The sequence below is a fragment of the Dermochelys coriacea genome, chromosome 21, assembly GCF_009764565.3.
Source record: "Dermochelys coriacea isolate rDerCor1 chromosome 21, rDerCor1.pri.v4, whole genome shotgun sequence".
NCBI classification, from domain to species: Eukaryota; Metazoa; Chordata; order Testudines; family Dermochelyidae; genus Dermochelys; species Dermochelys coriacea.
Genome location: NC_050088.1, coordinates 18,815,905 through 18,832,881, shown reverse-complemented (window position 1 = coordinate 18,832,881; position 16,977 = coordinate 18,815,905). Strand labels below are relative to the sequence as shown.

The window sequence follows — 16,977 nt, the reverse complement described above, 5'->3', positions numbered from 1 at the left end:
AGGCTGACTAAGGTCATATCCCAAGGGATCCTACCTCTTTGCTCCTTCTTAATCGCTCTCTCACGATATCACACTAGAAGTCCCTGGTCTGCTGGTTCTCATTGGGGCTCCTGAGTCCTTAGGGCCCAGAAATGATCCCCAGCCCCTATGTCTTATCTATATTCTCAGTACCTAGCTGGATGGCCTGGCATGATGGCCTCTTTCTAACCATCTCCAACCAATCCACCATTAGCACATGACAGGTGAGTTGCTTTCTCTGGGTCCCTGACTGAGCCAGCAGAGTCAACCACTCAAAATCATATGAGATTGGCTTCAAACCAAGATTTTTAAAAGTAATCCACGTTCAGCTTCTTTCTTTGCTTTCTGATTTGTGACCCTTCAGGGGACCTGGGGGTTGTCTCCAGCCTTTGTGGGAAGGGAGCATGGATCACATCTCCAGCTTTCTTGAAGGGCAGAGGTCTGGTGCCAGCCTCCTTGAGGAGTTAGGATGGGCATATATCACATCAACAACTTTCAGTGGGCGGGTAGGGGGAAGTTTGAGTCCCCAGCCTTCGTGGGAGGTGGGGGTCATGTCCCCAGCCTTCTCTCCACAAACACAAAGATTAGAAAGTGCCTTTTCCCTCCATGGAGGCTGTGATTCCCCCCTCCTTTCTCCCCCCCCCCCCCCCAGTCTGAGGAGCTGAGGCTTTAAGGGAGTCAGCATAGCTGGTGAGTCTGGAGGTCAAACCTCAGAGCTGCCATGTCATCTGGCTGAGCCAGGTGGCCCTCCATGGCACTGCCCAGGGCACGGGGGGGACGGGACTGATGAAAAGCTCTGCCTAGTTTCTGGGTAGTGGCACTAACGACATTTCTGTTGTTTCTCTCTCCCATCCTCAGTTTGTCCAGTTCCCTCTGTCTGCCTCTTATAGGTCTCCCCCCCAATCCTCTTCCCTGTCCCTCTCTCTTCCTCACACTCCAATCCCAGACCCATAACCCTCTGTTCCATACTCAGATTGCTTGTCCCATTCCTCTCATTCCAGCCCCATCCCCCCTCACCCTGATTCCTGCCTCATCCCTCCTCCATCCCATACTCCCATCCCGATCCCCCGCCCTGTTCCCCTGTTCTTGCTCTATACACCTCTGCCTCCTGCACTTTACCTCTCCATCCCATATCCAAACCTACACCTTTCTCTGCCCTGGTCCCATCACCCCACTGGCCCAATGCCACTACCACCACCTAGTCTGTCACTCTTCCCCCCAGAGCAGGTGGCCCGAATCTGTGAGGCCCTGCAGAAGAGTGGGGAGTTCGAGCGTCTGGCACGATTCCTCTGGGCCCTGCCGCCTACCCTTGCCCACAGGTGCCACCAGGCCCCTCCATGGGTGCCAACCTGCCCTGAGCTGGGGCCGCTGGGCCCCCATACCACAGCCCTGATGGCACCCTATTGCAGCCAGGCCTCACCCTGTGGGGTCCCAGGGACCTTGGGGGGCCTGGACCAGTACCCATCATGCAGGAGACTATCCTTCTCCAACAGCAACATCCAGCACAGGGCCAGCAGCTTCAAGGTGAGCAGGGCATTGGGTGGTGGGGCAGGAGAGGAAGAGGGTCATGAGCAGCAGATTGACAGCTCCTTGGTGAGAAAATAGACTGTAGGGGACAATCCCCCACCTCCAGGGAATAGACTGTGGGCGATGATTAAATAGACTGTTGGGGACAACTCTACCCCCTCCCCCCCGCCCCAAGAGGAATGCTCTGTAGGGCAAGCCCACCTTCTCCTCAGCTGGGACAGACTGGAGGGGATGATCCTGTCTCCCACAACCACCACCTAGTGAATAGACTGCAGTGGATTATGCTGCCCACCAGGACGGTGAATGGCTGGGGAGGCTCATCAGGGTAGGGTATAAGGGTCTCCCTGCTGACCCCATCCCTGTGTTGATATCCATCCCACTGCCCTTCTCTCTGTCCCCAGGAGAAGACACGGAACCTGCTGCGGGAATGGTACCTGCAGGACCCCTACCCCATCCCCTCCCGCAAGCGCCACCTGGCCCATGCCACTGGCCTTACCCCTACCCAGGTGGGGAACTGGTTCAAGAACCGACGACAACGGGACCGTGCTGCCTCAGCCAAGAACAGGTGAGGGGCCTGAACCTCCCCAGGATCCAAGATGGTGCCTGTCCTAGCCTGCAGCACACAGGACTCGGGATCTGGTTTTCAGCCACAGGGTCAAGTGGGCCCCCCCACCCCGAAAGGGCTCACGGACCCCTGGTTGAGAACCGCTGCAGAAAGGGATGTAGTGCTGCAGGGAGCTGGATGGAGGTTCAGTAAGGGGCACAGTTCTGCGGGAAGTAGCTTTCAGGGCTGAAAGCCAAACTGAATCTCCCAGTAATGTGGTTTTATTATTCCCTCCAAATACAAGTGGGGCTTCAGGGTGCGCCTGCTCAGGTTCAGTCCCTGGGGATCCCAATGTAGCCCCCTTGCTTATTGGAGAAAATGTTGCCAACCTATTTCCCATGCCGTGAGGGCTGGTCCAGGAGCACCTCATGTCTGGCACATGGGATCAGAACACTTGCGTTCTATTCTTTCCTCTTCCAAAGACCTGATGCAGCTCCCTACTTCTCTCAGTGCCTGTTTATTGACTGTGCAGTGCCCAGAACAATGGGGAACCCAGTCTAGGTTGGGAGTCTGTGCAGCATCCAGCACAATGGGTCCCTGATCTTGGATAGGGTCTGGACAATATCTGGCACAAAAGAGGCCCTGATCTTGGACAGGATCTCTTTGCATGGCCATAGCATGGTACTAATAACTTGCAGGGAGGGTTTACGCTGGGAGAGGGTTTACTATAATTGAATGGGGCTTTTAATTCTCTAGTTGCGTTATTAATTGCCCCCACACCCAGACTCCAGAAAGATTCATCATCCCAGCCTCCCAGGGCTGAGAGTCAAGACATTGTAGTCCTGAGTGACACCCGATCTCTGCAAGAGCACAGCAGTGCCCTCAGCAGGCAGAAGCATCCCACCTCAACCATCAGTGACAGCAAGAGCAGTCTATGAACAGCAGAGACCTACACCTGGCCAGGCGTGGGTAGGAGTCATGGATTTCTCCATCCCCACCATCCCCCCTGGATGACATGGAAGGATGTGACCTGCAGGGGGATCCAGCCAGAAGCCACAGGACAAGGATTACTTGTGTAAGCAAAGGCTGAATGAACTCTCCTCTGACATCTAGCAATGAGCCAAGATGAAAAGATTTTTAGGAACAGACTGTATTTGCGTAAACACACCTACTCTTTCTAGGTGCACAGCATGATGGAGCTGCTTTGCCGAAGTGATCAGTTTTTGCTGGTGTTGGGTTACAAATCACTTTATAGAATGCAGGGGTAATGAAATGTTATCCCTATTATATGAGTAAAGGGCAGCAGAACTGTACTTAGCCTGCCCTGATTGAGGGACTCACCCTAAACTGAATCTCACTTGCTATGCAGGGGGCAGGGATGTCAACGCCTAGGGCAGAAGAAAGAGTAAGAGTGAGAGTTCATGTCTGGGGGGTATGGAAATTCTAGGCATTATTTGCTACTGTTTTCTGTAGTGTTTAAAAATAGAGCTGATTAGACTTTTTGTGTGTGTGTTCAGTAATCACTATAGCTGAAATCACTGATAACTAGATGCTGAGCGTTAGAGCTGGGGTATGGTAGTAATGGACTGAAAGAAACTGCAAAGCCTGCAGTAGATGTCAGGCTTCCTTCTACCTCTTAAAATCACAGAGCTGTTTTAAGTAGTAGAACCTCAGAATGTGATATTACAGCAGAGAAAAGGCAGTAGCAGTGGCCCAGTGGATAGTCCTGGCCCAGTGAACACTAGCAACTATGAGACAGTTGCAATGGTGAACACAGAAGCAGTGCTCAACACTTTTGGGGGTGAACTTATGTGAACACACCTCTGAACTATGGGTCTTTGCTGATCAAGGACAGTAACTGTGAGGTGGATGCACTGGGGAGAGTAGTGTATTTTTACACTGCAAGATGAGAAACTGAGGCAAAGAGCACTGCCCAGTGTACTCTGAGATGGGTGTTTGCTCATGGTCATATACTTTTGAATTGTGGTGTTTTCCAAAATTAATGCTGGGTTCCTTTTCCCGTTTTACTAAAAATGTTCTTTGTTGTACACAGACTCAATGCTTGCGAGTCTACCTCTTAGAGATGCCCGGGGTGATGTTTAATTTTCCCAAATTACTGGGTGGGGGTTGAAGCTATTTCTGTTTTGTAAAGAGGCACCCCTAGATATTGAACCTGGCCCTTGTTGCTGCTGACTCCACCTGACAGAAGGGTTAAACCTGAGCGGGAAAGATACGATTTTTACCCCCTTCTGAGGGGTGGGTGAGGGTAAGGCCGCAGTGCTGAGCTGCAGAGGAGGCCTCTCTCCATTGCTCTCTCCCAGCATGCACTGGGGCCTAGAGAAACCTACCTCTCAGGGAGTCTGCACGGTCCTGTCCCAGTATGCATTGGGGCTCAGCAGCGGTGCAGATGTAGAGGCACTGGGGCTCACCAGGGCCTGATTCAGGAATCTAACCTGCTATCCCCACACTCTGAATAGCTGGTGCTACAGGAAACTAAGTCAATGGGGAAGAAAAATATATGTTATGAGAGACCTGGACTTGATATGACCACATCCATCTTGTGTATGGCTTTAGCATAACCTTGTATGCTCAGCCACCATAAGTTGGAAACAAAAACCATAGAGTCAGGACAATTTGGCCTTGTATTGCAGCGTAGGTACACCCTGTCACAGGGTGTCAGGTCATGAATGGTTAAACAGAAGGGATGTACTGCCGTCGGCTAGATTCCATAATGGTGACTGACTACCGAGCGGGTTAGTACTGTCTAGTAGTTGGACTCCCTTAGACTGCCCTCACGCTCAGGGCAGTATGGCCTGATGGCCTAAGTCAATAGGTGGCCCTTCCTTACAGGGCTCAGTGGGCTAGTGGCTGGAGTCAATAAAGCGGCCCTTCCTTAATAGACTGCATGGCCCAAGGGCCAGAGTCAACAAAGCTGCCCACCTCCATGGAGATGTGTGGTCTATTGGCCCATCAGGGAAGTGGGACACCACCTAGGAGTGTGGGACATCTGGGGTAGAGGAACTGGGGTCCTTCTGCTCCTCTGAGTCCCAAAGCAGAGCCCTGGCAGGTCTCAGACCCAGAACAAAAAGCAAGGCTACAAAAGTTGGTCCAAGACTTTCCCTCCATTTTATCTTTCCATCCAGTACAGATGAACATTACCAGTCACCATATAAACACCATTCCCAAGCAGAAGGTCTGCACCCAGAATTGCCCACTTCCCAGAAAAAGGTGGGAAGTGGTCCAGAAAGAACTTGAGGCAAGGCTGGCACTGGGGGATAATGGAAGAGTCCCAGCTTGAATGACGAAGCCCAATAGTCCTGATCCCAAAGTCTGAAGGGACGGTGAGGTTCTGTATAGACTTTAGGGCCCTGGCAGTGGGGATCCCCCCGAAACATGCTGACCGGTTCCCTGGTTCTACAACTGGAGCAATGTTTCAGTCCCCTGGGCTGCCTCCTACATTGTCTTCTGCTGTAGTGGTCCATAATTCCCCTAGGTCTCTGGGGTCCTCAGCCAATGCAGCTCCTGATGCTCATTACCCTTTCTGGGTTCTGCTGTCAGCCAGGGATCTGTCTGGGGCTCAGTGTGTGGGCCGGGCTGCTTACACCCAGTGCTGAGATGCAGCATCCTCTGCAGCGAGGCACAGTGGCTGTTTATACAAGGATTGCTCACCTGAAGCAGAGGTGAGTCCATCGTTTGGGTAGGGCACTGGGGCTGTTTGTATGCAGATCCTTCACCCATGGCAGAGATACACCTCTAGGCCCTGGCCCCCTGCTGTGTATGGGGATTGACCTATTCCCTGAGGGGATGAACCCTGATCCCCAGCACTGCCTACCCCAACCCTTCACCACCACCACCAAGGCAACAGCACAGTGGGAACTGATGGGGCAGCTCTTGCTTTGGCTGAGTCACAGAGAACAGCCAGGTTGTGTGAGCTAGCTGGAGGGCTACACATATGGACATCTGTGCACAGATACAAACGCATGTGTACACAAACACACACAGATGCAGTAGCCTTCTCTCCTGGAAAGGCAGTATGTGAATCATGGAAGATTAGGGTTGGAAGAGACCTCAGGAAGTCATCTAGTCCAACCCCCTGCTCAAAGCAGAGCCAACCCCAACTAAATCATCCCAATCAGGGCTTTGGCAAGCCAGGCCTTAAAAACCTTTAAGGATGGAGATTCCACCACCTCCCTAGATAACCCATTCCATTGCTTTACCACCCTCCTAGTGAAATAGTTTTTCATAATATCCAACCTATACCTCCCCCACTGCAACTTGAGATCATTCTGCTTTGTTCTGTCATCTGCCATCACTGAGAACAGCCTAGCTCCATACTCTTTGGAACCCCACTTCTGGTAGTTGAAGGCTGCTATCAAATCCCCCCCTCACTCTTCTTTTCTGCAGACTAAATAAGCCCAGTCCCCTCAGCCTCTCCTTGTAAGTCATGTGCTCCAGCCCACTAATCATTTTCATTGGACGCTCTCTAATTTGTCCACATTCTTTCTGTAGTGGGGGGGCCCAAAACTGGACGCAATACTCCAGGTGTGGCCTCACCTTTGCCGAATAGAGGGAAATAATCACTTCCCTCAAACTGCTGGCAATTCTTCTACTAATGCAGCCCAATATGCTGTTAGCCTTATGGGCAAGAAGGGCACACTGCTGACTCATATCCAGCTGCTCATCCACTGCATAGAGGTTTCCCTTAATCACCCCCCCACCCCCTGCAGTGGTTTTAGTTCCTGAAGGACACTCCCGTGGGGCCAGAATACAATCCCCAGCCCACATGAACACATACAACCTTTATACAATTGATACCATGGCCTTGTGAGCCCAAGAGCAGAGCCAGCCTTACACCAAATCCCGCACACACCCCCACCATTTGTTAAACTTTTGAATACCTTATTTATTGCCTTTATGCCCATTTCATGACTTTGATGCACAATTTGCATGCATGATTTAGCCCTGTCATATAAGATGATAAATTAGTATGCTAGGATCTGTAAATGTGTATATATTAATGACATTTTTAAGCAAATACAAATTTTGTTTTAGCTAAGCTTATAGAAACTTTAATTTTAAGAATAACTGAAATTTACTAACATCAAGAAATTGATCTGTGCACCAACATTGTGTGGACCAGTATTAAATAGAGTTACAGTAGGTGACAGCATTAGAATGTTAACACTCGTTCAAAAGGCTGCTTTTCTTATCTTTGCCCTCACGACCTGAAGCACAGCATCAGAGAGAGCCAACACTTTCACAATTATATGTATATAAAAAAAGTTGCAGCTGGGCTCTTCCTTCACTTCAGTTCATTCTTATTTCTCACTGACTGGCGGGCAACACCCCGACCCTTATGTAAGCGGGGGAATAGTCCTGCTATTTTGAGGAATCTTCCTGGCTTCTGTACTACCCCGGTGAAGTGGGCTAGCAAAAGGATCTAAGTCCTCGCTCCCACTTCCTTTACCCAGTGGCCTCCCTGCCCTTGAGGACTCCCCTTCCACTCTCCTGTCAGGCAGAGTCCTTGTAACTCCAACATGGCTGGGCCCAGGATTCCTGGGGGGCTCGACCCCCAACCCTGCTGTGGTCACCTAGGACAAGGGCTAGGGTGTCCCCACTCCGGGGTACTCTCTCTGCACTGGGCACTTCTCTGACCCACTGACCATTACATACAGTTTAAAGCAAATGCAAGTTATTTAATCTACAATTAATTTTAAAAAGGATAAGGAAAAATGGGAAAGATTAACGGAAACACATCAGGCCACGCTGTGACAGGGAACATCACAGTGTCTCTGGAATGTCAGGGCAGTTCACAGTCTGTTCCTTCTAAGTCCCAGGCCTTCTTCTCAGGCCCTGGCTTTGCTGCAGGGATGCTGTGGGTTGGACACTGGCTCTGGGGGTGGCCACATGCTCTCAGGCTCTAAGTGGTAGGACCCTTCTTCCCAGTGTCGTCCGCGCCGTCGGGGTTATGATCCAAGCCTGACCTGCAGAGTCCCTTGGCTGAGGTGTCTCCCTGTGCTGGGCCTGCACCCAGGGTCCCCCTCAGTCTCCCCAGCTGCTCACCGCACCCAGCTCCAGACTGCTCTACCCCCAGCTGCACCACTCTGTCTGCACTGCTGCTGCTCTGCCTCTAGCTCCCTGGGCTGCTTCTTTGGCCCCTCTAGCTCTGATTGCTGCAGCTCTGCTCCCAGGACAGGTCTGCTCTGCAAGCTGCTTCTGTGACTCTGCTCCCAGCACTGACCTGCTTCCTGGGCTGCTTTTCTGGCCCCTCTGGCTCTGGTTGCTGCAGCTCTCCTCCCAGGGCAAGTCTGCTCTCTCTGGGCTGTGCCTCTGGCTTTGGGGCTGCAGCTCTGCTCCCAGGACAGGGTCTGCTCTCTCTGGGCTGCTTTTCTGGTCCCTCTGGAGCCCAGCTCTATTCCCCAGCTCAGCTTGATCCCCTACTTTCTCCTTGGCTTGGCCCCACTCTGTCTGATCCAGGCAATTCCAGCTCACCCGGAGGACGGGACATCCCTGGCCTCCTGACTCCCTGATTAGCCTGCCCGCCCTGTCATTCAAGCTGACCTGGAGCATTGGTCTCTCCCCATTGTTCCTGGGGACTGTCAGTCTCAGGGTCCTAATTCCCCATCGACCCCTTCCCCCTTTTTAGTACTGGGAGCTAGCAACTAAAACAACCCCACTGAATGTTAGTAAGGGGGCAACAGTCCCCTTACACTTATATACCCGTAAGAGCATGGCTGACCTTCTAGGATGTTGGAGGAAAATGTAGTTCTCAGAAAGTCTGGAAGATTCCATGAGGTTCTACAAAGGTCCAGAACATTCTCAGAGGTGACTCCACATATGGAATACCTGAAACATTTTACTTCAAACATTCTATTTTCCCTTTTGTCACTAACAAAAACAGCCCCCTAAGCCCCCTGCCCAAGAGTGCAAAATCTCTGTCACAGCTTCCCCTTTCGGAAAAGGGCCAGCAAGGGGACTGGACCAGTAACCTGGGAAAGCCTGAAGGTTGTGCCATGTCTGCTACTATGTCTGTTAATTTCAAATTTCATCTATTCATATAATAAATCAGCTCATAACAAGCTGGCACATCATTCATAAACCACTGGTTGACAACTACCTCATATACACATGCTCGTTTTAGACCCTGCAGAGAGGATTTGCAGCAGAGGTCTCCCATGCCCCCCTTATACCTGTCACCCCAAAACCTTTGGATGTGAACCTGAGACCTATTCCTCCCACCCGGTGCCTAGGGATGGTGACTTTGTTCCTTAAGGCATCAGCAACCCTGGTGCTGCCCTGGAGTTCACTCTCTTGGGGCATTATGGGAATTAACTCCTTTATCAGATGGGGGACCAGGCAAGGCCTGGCTCTGAACCATGCACACTGCTTGTGACCACGGCAGGAGCCTCTCTCACAGCCAAATCCCCTACTCTGCTCCATCTCCTCTCAGGTCAGGGCCTGGGGATCCTGTGGCATCCTCCCAGGTTCTCTGGGTACAGGGAGTAGTGGATTGACCTCCACACCCTCCCGCTGGGTTAACCTTTGTACCCCACATGCTGAGGTGAGATGAAGATTTCTCCCTCTTCCATCCTGTTCAAGGTCATTCAGATTGTCACAGACCATTTCTGCATGGGATGGGGAAGGCTGCTTCCTTCCCTGATGGCTTTTGGGGTGTGTCTGCCTCAACTGTCGGAGGGGTAGCCATGTTATTCTATATCCACAAAAACAATGAGGAGTCCGGTGGCAATTTAAAGACTAAGATTTATTTGGGCATAAGCTTTTGTGGGTAAAAACCCCACTTCTTCAGATGCAACTGCCTCAACTCTTGCTTGTGAAGGGTTTTGTCTGGAAAGAATCCCTCAGGGGTTGTCACTGCCTCCCCCTCCCAATAGACACGCTGCTCCACTAGAGCGAATTCCATCACTAGCTGTGGTGGGACAGCCAAGGCAGAGGGGTCTAGCTCAATCTCTTCTCTCCAATAAAATGCTCCAATCTGGAGAGTCTGGGAGCATAACAAAGGCAAGACAAATTTGGCTTCATAACAGAAAATGTTTGGCAGTCTTCCCTCTAGAGGCTATGGCACACACCTCCTTCTCAAGGAGATCAGTGTGGAGCGAACACCATAATGTCACTGCTAAAAGCAGAACTTTCTACTTAGCAAGCCAGTACAACATCTTGGGCTAGTGAAAGCTGTCTGTCTCATATGCAAGTAGTCACAGGTTCAAATCATAGCCACATGCATAGATATCTACTTGAGCTAGAGAAGCAGCACTTTTATCTGATAGTGGTACATGGGTATTGAAGTCCTCAAACGGACCAGGCGGTCAGCATTAGAATTCCATAATGATATTTACTGCGTAACAGAAAGTGCTTCCTGCCCTGCTGCAGCAAAAATGGAAGCTGGGATCCAGACTTCCAAAGAAGATAGGAAACAAAGGGTAGGAATAAATGGTTAGTTTTCAGAATGGAGGGAGGTAAATAGCCAGGTTCCCCTATGGACCTGCACTGCACCAGTGCTGTTCGACATATTCAGAAATGCTCTAGAAAAGGGGATAAACAGCAAGGTAGTGAAATTTGTGGACAATACAATATTTACTCAAGATAGTTAAGTTCAAAGCTGACTGGGAAGAGTTACAAAGGAATCTCACTAAACTGCGCAACAAAATGGCAGATGAAATGCAATGTAAATAAATGCAAAATGATGCACATTGGAAAACACTATCCCAACTATACATACAAACTGATGGGTCTAAATTAGCTGTACCGGAATGTGAAAGAGCACATCAATGCCCTATTCCGCAGCTAGGCATGCATGCAGCCCTAACCCTCCTCACCCCAAGAGTCCGCACCAAAGAACTTCCTTCCCAAAATAAAAGCTGCTTACTGGGAACCTCTTCTGGTGTTTGTCCTTCCCCAAGAACCGGCCGCTGCAACTGGCTACCTTCCTCCTGGCTGCATGCATCTAGGGATGCCGGGGTGTCTCCCTCTTCCTCAGCACCCTCGCTCCCGCTTTCCTCCTCCTCCTCCTCCTGCCTTGTTGAACTGGGCTCTGAAGTGTCCTGGTGGTCCTCGGAGTGGAGGTGGGGTTGCCCCCAAGTATTGCATCCAGCTCTTTGTAGAAATGGGAGGTCATGGGGGCCGCACTGGAGCGGTTGTTTGCCTCGCAGGCTTTGTGGTAGGCATTCTGCAGCTCCTTCATTTTAACCCTGCACTGCAGTGCGTCCTGGTCATGGCCCCTTTCCATCACGTCCCTTGATATCTGCCCGAAGGAATCGTAATTCCTATTGCTGGAGCACAGCTGGGACTGGACAGCTTCCTCCACCCAAATACTGATGAGGTCCAGCACCTCGCCATTGCTCCATACTGGGGATCACGTGGTGCGTGGAGGCACGGTCACCTAGAAAGATTAGCTGAGAGCACTCCACGCCTTGCTGAGCAAACAGGAAGGGGAATTTCAAAATTCCCAGAGAATTTAAAGGGTGGGTCTGATGGTGGCCACCTAAGGGCAGGGCAGTAGAGTTCAAAGTGATGACCAGAGTGGCTAGAACAGGCATGGTGGGATGCTTCTGGAGGCCGATCAGAGCATGTTAACAGACCAGAGTGTCCACACTGGCGCTGCGGCACTCCAGCGGGGGCTCATCAAACATTATTCCACTTGCCAAGGTGGATTACCAGGAGTGCTCCAACTGCGGAGTCCGGGTGCTCTACATGCCTTGCCAGTGTGGATGCATCGTGAGTTAGGGTACCCGGGGCTACTTTAATGTGCTCTAACTCACAAGTGTAGCCATGCCCTCAGTTTCCCCTGTGTGTGGCATTGTTATTTACATGGTGGAAAAGTGATGTTTCCTCTCAGGGGTGGTGAAGAGACATAGATATGGGTGTCACCTAGCTGCCTGGGTCTCAATCCCCATATCAGTGGAGCATCTGAGAAGACAATGGCAAATTCAATTGCCTGGATACTGATAGCTAGCAATCAATGATCCGGAGATAGATAGACTTCTCCGCCTCTCAGCAGTGGGGCTGAGCTGCATCTCCTCAGCTAGGGAACAAAGGACTGGAGAGGTGTGAGGTAGGTAATAAGAATTGGCTGCTGGAGGGATTCAGACCAAGGAGGTCGGATGGGCAGAGAGACAGAGCTTGAACAATGGGATTCATTACAGCTTAAATGGGCTTTGCACTAACCAGAGTAGACTATGCTTTAACCTTCATTCCTATGTGCTAACCTAAGGATTGCCTGTGCTGTATTCCAGATTACTAATAAACTCGACTCTTTTGACAAGGCTGTGTGAGCGTCACTGCAAATGCTTGGCAAGGTGCCTTAGTCCTTGAAATGTGTAAGTCTTCATCAGGGGTCATCAGTTGGACTTGCTGAACAGGGCTCATGGGGTGAAGCACAAGTTCTGCAGGCCCAGAGGTCTGGTCTAAGAAGGCAGCTAAGCTGCATGGCTTCCCCTGGGGGAAGTGTAAAACCCTTTGGGGGTCTGGCACACTGAATGGGGTCCAGCACTGATCATGTGGCTCCATGACAAAAGTTTTCAGAGGAACACCACTATTGTCTTTCATCAGAAAGGACCGGATTTGTTCAGTGTTTCCTCAGAGTGATGGAAGTTGGTTCCGGTTGAAAAGATGATGGACTTCTGCAAGCAACGCCCAATCAATGAATTGCTCACCATCTGCATTATTTCTACTATAGCCCCATTGTAAGTGGTGACTATTAAGGTAACCAGCGTATGCAGCAGGGTGGGAAAAAGATAGAAGTGAAAGCTTTGGCCATTCATTATTTGGAGGTTTGTTATGGTCAGTTGTCTGACTCCTATTGCAGCAACAGAGACACAATGGTCTTGTATTATTCCAGAACTGAAATATCTTTAAAATCATGACTGATGTACAAGGTGAGTCCAGTGAACCATTTTAGACCATTGCATGGCAGATGTTGTCATCTCATACACCTTTGGAAGATGCGAGTCAACACACAATGTGACTGTTGATACCAGTCACAGATTATGGACCACACTGTAAATCAGTGCTCACTTTGATTGTTTGCTACTGGCATATCAGATTTACATCAAGCCATTTCCGAAGCTGCCCACTGGCTCATTAATCTGGACTAGGTTATTTGAATATCTCTAATCACTTTTCTTGCCATATGAAAGATGAATACATTCTCAGAGAAGGGTGTAAACTTGCTGTGTGAACCACAAAGCTGAGCATTCCAAGATTTTTCTAATATCCAACCTAGACCTCCCCCACTGCAACTTGAGACCATTGCGCCTTACTCTGTCATCTGCCATGGCTAAGAACAACCTACCTCCATCCTCTGTAACCCTGGTTCAGGTAGTTGAAGGCTGCTATCAAATCCCATGTCACTCTTCTCTTCTGCAAACTAAATAAGCCCAGTTCCCTCCGCCTCTCCTCATAAGTCATGTGCCCCAGTTCCCCTAATCATTTTCATTGCCCTCTGCTGGACTCTCTCCAATTTGTCCACATTGTTTCTGTAGTGGGGGGGCCCAAAACTGGATACAATACTCCAGCTGTGGCCTCATCAGTGCCGAATAGAGGGGAATAATCACTTCCCTCGATCTGCTGGCAATGTTCCTACTAATGCAGCCCAATATGCCATTAGCCTTCTTGGCAACAAGGGCACACTGTTGACTCGTTTCTAGCTTCTCATCCACTGTAATCCCCAGGTATTTTTCTGTTGTTTTTCTTTATGTTTGTTGCACCCTAGAAGTGATATTGACTGTCTGTCACCACAAGGAGAAAGATAGACTGTAACTTAGAACTTTTGGTGTATCTGTACTTGATCGGCTTTAACACAGTAGATCAATACTCCCCGGCTCCACCCCCGAAGCTGGGGCTAGAACCATACTTTTATCTTGGAGCTCACAGTAAGGGTAAACTTTATAGGCCCAGTAGTCACAACAGACCCATGCCTCAGACAGGGAAGGTTCTAGAAGAAGTGAAGCCATGACATCACAAGCTCCCAGGGAGTTCTGGAACACTAGCCCTGACTTTGGCACTCAGGAGGAATCTGGGACTTGCTGCTGCTCTACACTCCACAGGCCCAGTGAGCAGCTATCTGGAACGGGATCCAAGAATCCAGGCAGGGGCCAAAACCCACAGTTCTTATTCCAGCTAGGCCCACAAAGGGGGAAGGACAGCCATCAGCACCGCTGCAGCCCTGACAACACTCCATGATCCCTGGGGCCATCAGCTTCCATGCTATGCTAGCCCCCTGGGCCCTCTTGGCTGGCCTAGCCATGGCCCCTAGTCTGAGGGCTGCCCAGCAGAGCAGGCAGACAGGCTTCATGCTCTCATTACTATGGTTGCCCTGCTGACAATAAGGTCCCACAACAGGCACTAACCCAACTTCTTGCCTCCTCCTTCACAGTGCACCTTGTGTAAGCAGCTTGTGCTGGGCCTGGGGCCCCAGCTGTGCTCAGACGTCACCAAGAGTGCAGCCTCCAGCTCCGGCCACACTGCAGGAATGGCAGCTCTCACACTCCTGTCCATTGTGGCCTGCCTCCTTGTGGGGAACATGGGAAAGATCTTCCGGCGCTGCGAGCTGGCCCAGGTGCTGCACCAGGCAGGGATGGATGGGTTCCGAGGCTACAGCCTGGCTGATTGTGAGTGATCCCCTGGCCTCTTCATGGGGCTGTACATATATTTCCTTCCCCTCCCCATGGGGTTCTGTGTGTATCCTCCCAGCCCCACCCATGGGGCTCTGTGCATATCCCTCCCCCTGCCCTCCCCATGGGGCTCGGTGCGTAGCCCTTCCACTAGGAATCTGTGCGTATCCCTTCCCCTAGGGTGACCAGACAACAAGTGTGAAAAATGGGGACGGAGTCGGGGGTAATAGGTGCCTACATAACACAAAGCCCCAAATATCGGGACTGTCCCTATAAAATCGGGACATCTGGTCACCCTACTCCCCTGGCCCCATCCCGCATGGGGCTCTGTGCATATCCCTCCCCCTGCCCTCCCCATATATTACTAAATCCTGCACCAGGGCTGTGCATGGCGTACCATGAAAGCCGGTTCAACACGGACACCGTGGATCATGAAGCTGATGGCAGCACTGACAACGGCATCTTCCAGATCAACAGCCGCCAGTGGTGCAATGACTACAAGAGCTCCACCCGGAACCTCTGTCACATGCACTGCAGTGGTGAGTAACTCCTCTCCGGTCCCAGTGCTGACCCCTGGGCCATGGCTCAGTGCTAGAGACCTGCGCGGCAGGGAGCAGGGTGGGGCCCTGTAGGGGGCAAGTCCTCCTGGTAGTCAGGGAACCAGTGTCAGGCCCAAGACATTTTGGAATGGCAAAGGAAGGCCACCCTTGACTTCAGTGGACAGCAGAGGGCAGCACAATGGGGGCTGGGTTGGTTGGCTGAATGGTGGTATTTCCTGCTAGGAGGACCAGGGCTCCCATGCTACAGTGTTGAACTACCAAGGGATATGCCCTATCCTCACTCTCCTCCTCCCCCACCACCAGATTTGCTGACCAGTAACATCAACGATGACATCGTGTGTGCCATGCAGATTGTGCAACAGCCAAGGGGAATGGGGGCCTGGTAAGGGGGAGCTGGTGGAGGGGTGTGGGTGGAGTGCCGGTGTAGCAGTGCACGGCAAAATATGCAGCACAGTATAATGTGGCACTATACTGCCAACCCAGGTCTACAGCATGTAACATGGAACTGCACAACACAGAGCTGCACAGCAGTACGCAACTCTATACAGCTTTACACAATGTACTGCTACAACATGGAACTACATATTGCAACATAGTAAATGCAATGAAACACAATGTTATACAGCTGTATTTAGTGCAACAAGGCTCTACACAATGCATTACACCAGACAACCCCACAAAACAATGCAGTGTAAAGAAAACATACAGTATAGCGCAGTACTCTTTATACAACCAAACAAAAGACAAAACTCCACAGAGCAACAAGACTGTTACCATGCTGCCCTGCCCATAGGCAGCTGCATCTCAGTGCTGGACAAGCAATCATTGTGCAGTGTTGCTGTTCCCCAAATGCTCCACCCTGGAGGCAACTACTGCTCAGCATCCTGGGAGCTATCCCCATACATTTTCACTGTGTGGTTGTAACCTGGCTGCCCCACCCAAAAGGCAGCTGCATCTCAGAGCCTGGTGAGCGAGCCCTGCATAGCTGTTACCCAGCTGCCCCACCCAGAAGTGGCTGCATCTTAGTACTGGATGACCCATCCCCATGTGGCAGCACTGCTCTCAATGCCAGTTGATCTCACTGACCTTGCTTTCTCTGTTTATCCTTCTCAGGCTGGCCTGGAGGAAACACTGTGAGGGCCATGACCTCTCACAGTGGGTGGAAGGATGCAATGTGGGAAGTAGATGAAGGAGCGCCTTGGGATGCCCTGGACCTGCTAGATGGGGTGTACTGCAGTCACGTTAGGCCCCTGCAGATTTAGCACCTCATTGAAATCCTCTGTGAGCAACTGCTTCTCCTCCATTAACTGTGGGGGAGTGTTGTCCCCCTAGTGGGATTGCACCTTAGGGCGCAGAGCAGGTTTTCCTGAATAAAGCTATCTGACAGTCTAATGACAAAAGGGTCACAAGTTTTATTTAGAGAAGACAATAGGATCTAGTGGGGGGGGGAGGGGGCTGAGAGTCAGGATTCCTAGGTTCTATCCCTCGCTCTGGGATGGGAGTGGGGATTCTAGTGACAAGAGTGGGGGAAGGGGAAGGGCTGAGTGTCAGGGCTCCTGGATTCTATTCCCAACTTTGGGACAGGCTGGGAGTCAGGATGCCTGGGTTGTATTCCTGACTGTGGGAATAGCTGGAAGTCAGGAATCCTGGATTCTGTTCCCCTTTCTGGTAATCCATCTCCTTGGAGCCTGTTTCCATC

General features: G+C 51.0%; 2 protein-coding genes across 2 annotated transcripts; both read left to right on the top strand.

Annotated features, from left to right (window-relative positions):
• Positions 1 to 885: 885 nt before the first annotated feature.
• Positions 886 to 3,569, top strand: LOC119846183 (homeobox protein SIX6-like). The gene is made up of 3 exons (XM_038379454.2): positions 886 to 1,542; positions 1,947 to 2,110; positions 2,874 to 3,569. Exons 1-3 carry the CDS (start codon positions 1,201 to 1,203, stop codon positions 3,025 to 3,027), a joined length of 660 nt encoding a protein of 219 aa, XP_038235382.1. The 5' UTR covers positions 886 to 1,200; the 3' UTR covers positions 3,028 to 3,569.
• A 10,927-nt stretch (positions 3,570 to 14,496) lies between these two features.
• Positions 14,497 to 16,467, top strand: LOC119846546 (sperm acrosome membrane-associated protein 3-like). The gene is made up of 4 exons (XM_038380348.2): positions 14,497 to 14,715; positions 15,099 to 15,257; positions 15,582 to 15,660; positions 16,392 to 16,467. Exons 1-4 carry the CDS (start codon positions 14,577 to 14,579, stop codon positions 16,465 to 16,467), a joined length of 453 nt encoding a protein of 150 aa, XP_038236276.1. The 5' UTR covers positions 14,497 to 14,576.
• Positions 16,468 to 16,977: the final 510 nt, after the last annotated feature.